Below are 2,626 nucleotides of genomic sequence, written 5' to 3'. Positions count from 1 at the left end.
GCTTCCCTACTTACCTTTTCTGAGCCTTGGTTTTCTCATCTGTAAAATGGGAGTAATGATATCCATCTTGCAGAGTTATTCTAAGACAATGGCTTCATTCATTTCCTAGGACTGCCATAACAAATCACCACAAACTTGGTGGCTTAAGACAACAGAAATTAATTCTCTCACAGTCCTAGAAGCCAGAAGTCCAAAATCTAGATGTGGGCAGGGCCACACTACCTATGAAGGGTCTAGAGAGAATCCTTGCTTGCCTTTTCTAGTTTCTGGGGGTTCCAGTCATTCCTTAGCTTATGGCAGCATAACGCCAATCTCTGCTTTCTTTTTCACATGGCTTTCTTCTATGTGTCTTTCCCCTTGTCTTTTCTTATAAGTACACTTTTCATTGGATGTAGGGCCCATTCTAATCCTGGATGATCTCATCTCAAGATTTATACCTTAATTATATCTGCAAAGACTCTTTCTTCAAATATGGTCATATACACAGGTTCTGGGTGAACATATCTTTTGGGAGTTGCCGTTTAATCCACTATAATGAGTATGAAAATGTCTAACAAGGGTTAGGTATAGAGGAGCTTAAGAAATGCTGCTGCTCTAGTAGACTTTAATTGGCATGTCTGTCCAGCGCACAACGACCTCTTCCACGAGTCATGGCTGTGGTGGCCCCGTGTCTCTGGGAGAATTACTCCTCTAGTTGGAAGCTGTTATCCTCCACAGTGATTTTTCAAGGGGCGAGCATGAGTCATGAGTCTCACATTGGACCACTCAGTCCTTCTCCCAGGTTTTTTTTTCTTCCAACCACAGCTCTTTTATCTCTGTTTGCAGAACTATGAGGATGGGAGAATGGATCTGTCAGTAGCCACATCCCCAGCTACATGTGAAAAAGAAGCGGACAAAACGATGTTTGATATTTGGTTCTAGACAATCCTACATCCAGTTTTATCCTTGCCCTGATTTGTGAGCCAATAAATATACTCTCCCCACCCCCATTTTTCTTATCTTAGTTTGAGTTGATATTCTGTCACTTGCAGCCAAAACTTCCTGAAAATACTTTCTTTCTTCCTTCTTTAAGTCTCTGTTTCCTTCTCTGTAACATGATGGGGATACTACCTTCCCTTCTTCTCTGATGCTCTATTATTATATCCATCAACATATTCACTCAGTCTACTAATCAGTCAGTCAGCATTCACTAGGCATCTGGTCTGTCTCTGACCCTATGTTGGACACTGGAAATCTACCTAGAGGATAATTCACATTTCCAGTCCTCAAGACTCACATAGTTAGACAGGAGAGGGAGCTAAGCAAGCACTCAGGACAGAGTGTGATCACGGCAGTGACAGAGGGAAGCCCAGGAGCTATGTGATAAAGGAGACAACCCTGTTTGGAAGGCTTCCTGGAGGAGGTGACTCAAACTGGGAGGGGGTAAGGAGAGGAGAAAGGACATTTCAGGCAGAAGAACCTACCTTTGTAAGGGCCCAAAGAGAATGAGAGAAAGTGGCTGCCCAGGGCTGGAGCAGATGAGATATAAGAGGTGAGGCTGTAGATTTATCTCTACTCTGGTTTAATTTATTTGTATTTTCCACCTGTTACTTCCTAAAAAAAAACTCCATTTTTTAAGCTCGGAAACTTCCCAGGGTGGAGTCAGAAAAGAAGTGATTCTTTTTTTTTTTTTTTTTAAAAAAAAAAAGTAAAACAAAATTCTGCATTTTTATAAAACTTGATAAAAAATAGTATTTCAAACTGTACAGTCACCAGAAGTACACAGTTATCAAAAATGCACACACTTCACTTGGCATCTCCAGCACCTTCCGCTTTCTGTGCCTGGTCTGTTTTGGCATCTCCATTTTCTGCAGGGTTATTCCCATCCTTGCCAGCATCAGCTTTCCCTTTTTTCCCTTTGGGTACCTTCTCTCCTTTCTTTGCAGGGGCCTTTTTAGGCTTGGGTTCTGGCTTTGGAGGAGCAGGTTTAGCAGATAACCTTGCCGATCTTCTCTGTGGTTCGTCCTTTACCTTGGCTTTATCTCCTTTAACGTCCCCTTCAGCCTTTCTCTTGGGCATGGTGGCGGCGGCGGGACGTGGGCACTGGACGTGGGGATGCAGCGGTGCGCGGGCTTTGGTCGGTCCGGGGTCGTCCTCGCCTCTTCTTCACACTGCTCGGGCTCCGGGGGGTTTATATCAAGAAGTGATTCTTGACCACAGCAAAGCACTGGAGCAAATGAGTCTTCCCCTATGAGGCTGCCCTGCTGGTCCTCAGTCCATCAGGGCAGCCATGCTCACAGCTGCATCCAGCTGGTCCTAGGGCTACAGGACACGTCTAAAAATAGGAAGGCTGGTAAGCTAATGCCAACCAGATGGCAGAACAGCCCGGGCAGACTGGGGAGGTGCGCGAACATGCCCCCACACTTGAGGCAGCACACTTATTACATTCTGAGCAAAGGCTGTTACAAGGCACCCCGGATAAAATATGCAGCTATTGCCCCCTAACATGCCAAAACCCTACTAATGACGGCATGCCTGCTCCGAAGGCATAAACTGTTCCACATGCTGCTTCCTGCCTCTGGAAGAGCCTGTCCTTCTTCCCACAGAAGTTCTGGGCTCTTTCTTCGGTTCTAGTTCTTTGAGGGGA

The 2,626-nt window shown here is 45.3% G+C and overlaps 1 protein-coding gene across 1 annotated transcript; it reads right to left on the bottom strand.

The window, feature by feature from the left end:
- Positions 1 to 1,785: 1,785 nt before the first annotated feature.
- LOC139439631 (non-histone chromosomal protein HMG-17) lies at positions 1,786 to 2,058 on the bottom strand. Its single transcript, XM_071217170.1, has one exon. It carries the CDS (start codon positions 2,056 to 2,058, stop codon positions 1,786 to 1,788), a length of 273 nt encoding a protein of 90 aa, XP_071073271.1.
- Between the last annotated feature and the right edge of the window lie 568 nt (positions 2,059 to 2,626).

Source organism: Dasypus novemcinctus, chromosome 9 (genome assembly GCF_030445035.2).
Source record: "Dasypus novemcinctus isolate mDasNov1 chromosome 9, mDasNov1.1.hap2, whole genome shotgun sequence".
In the NCBI taxonomy this organism is placed as follows: domain Eukaryota; kingdom Metazoa; phylum Chordata; class Mammalia; order Cingulata; family Dasypodidae; genus Dasypus; species Dasypus novemcinctus.
The sequence above is the reverse complement of the archived record's forward strand: the minus strand, read 5'-3'. Positions and strand labels throughout refer to the sequence as shown.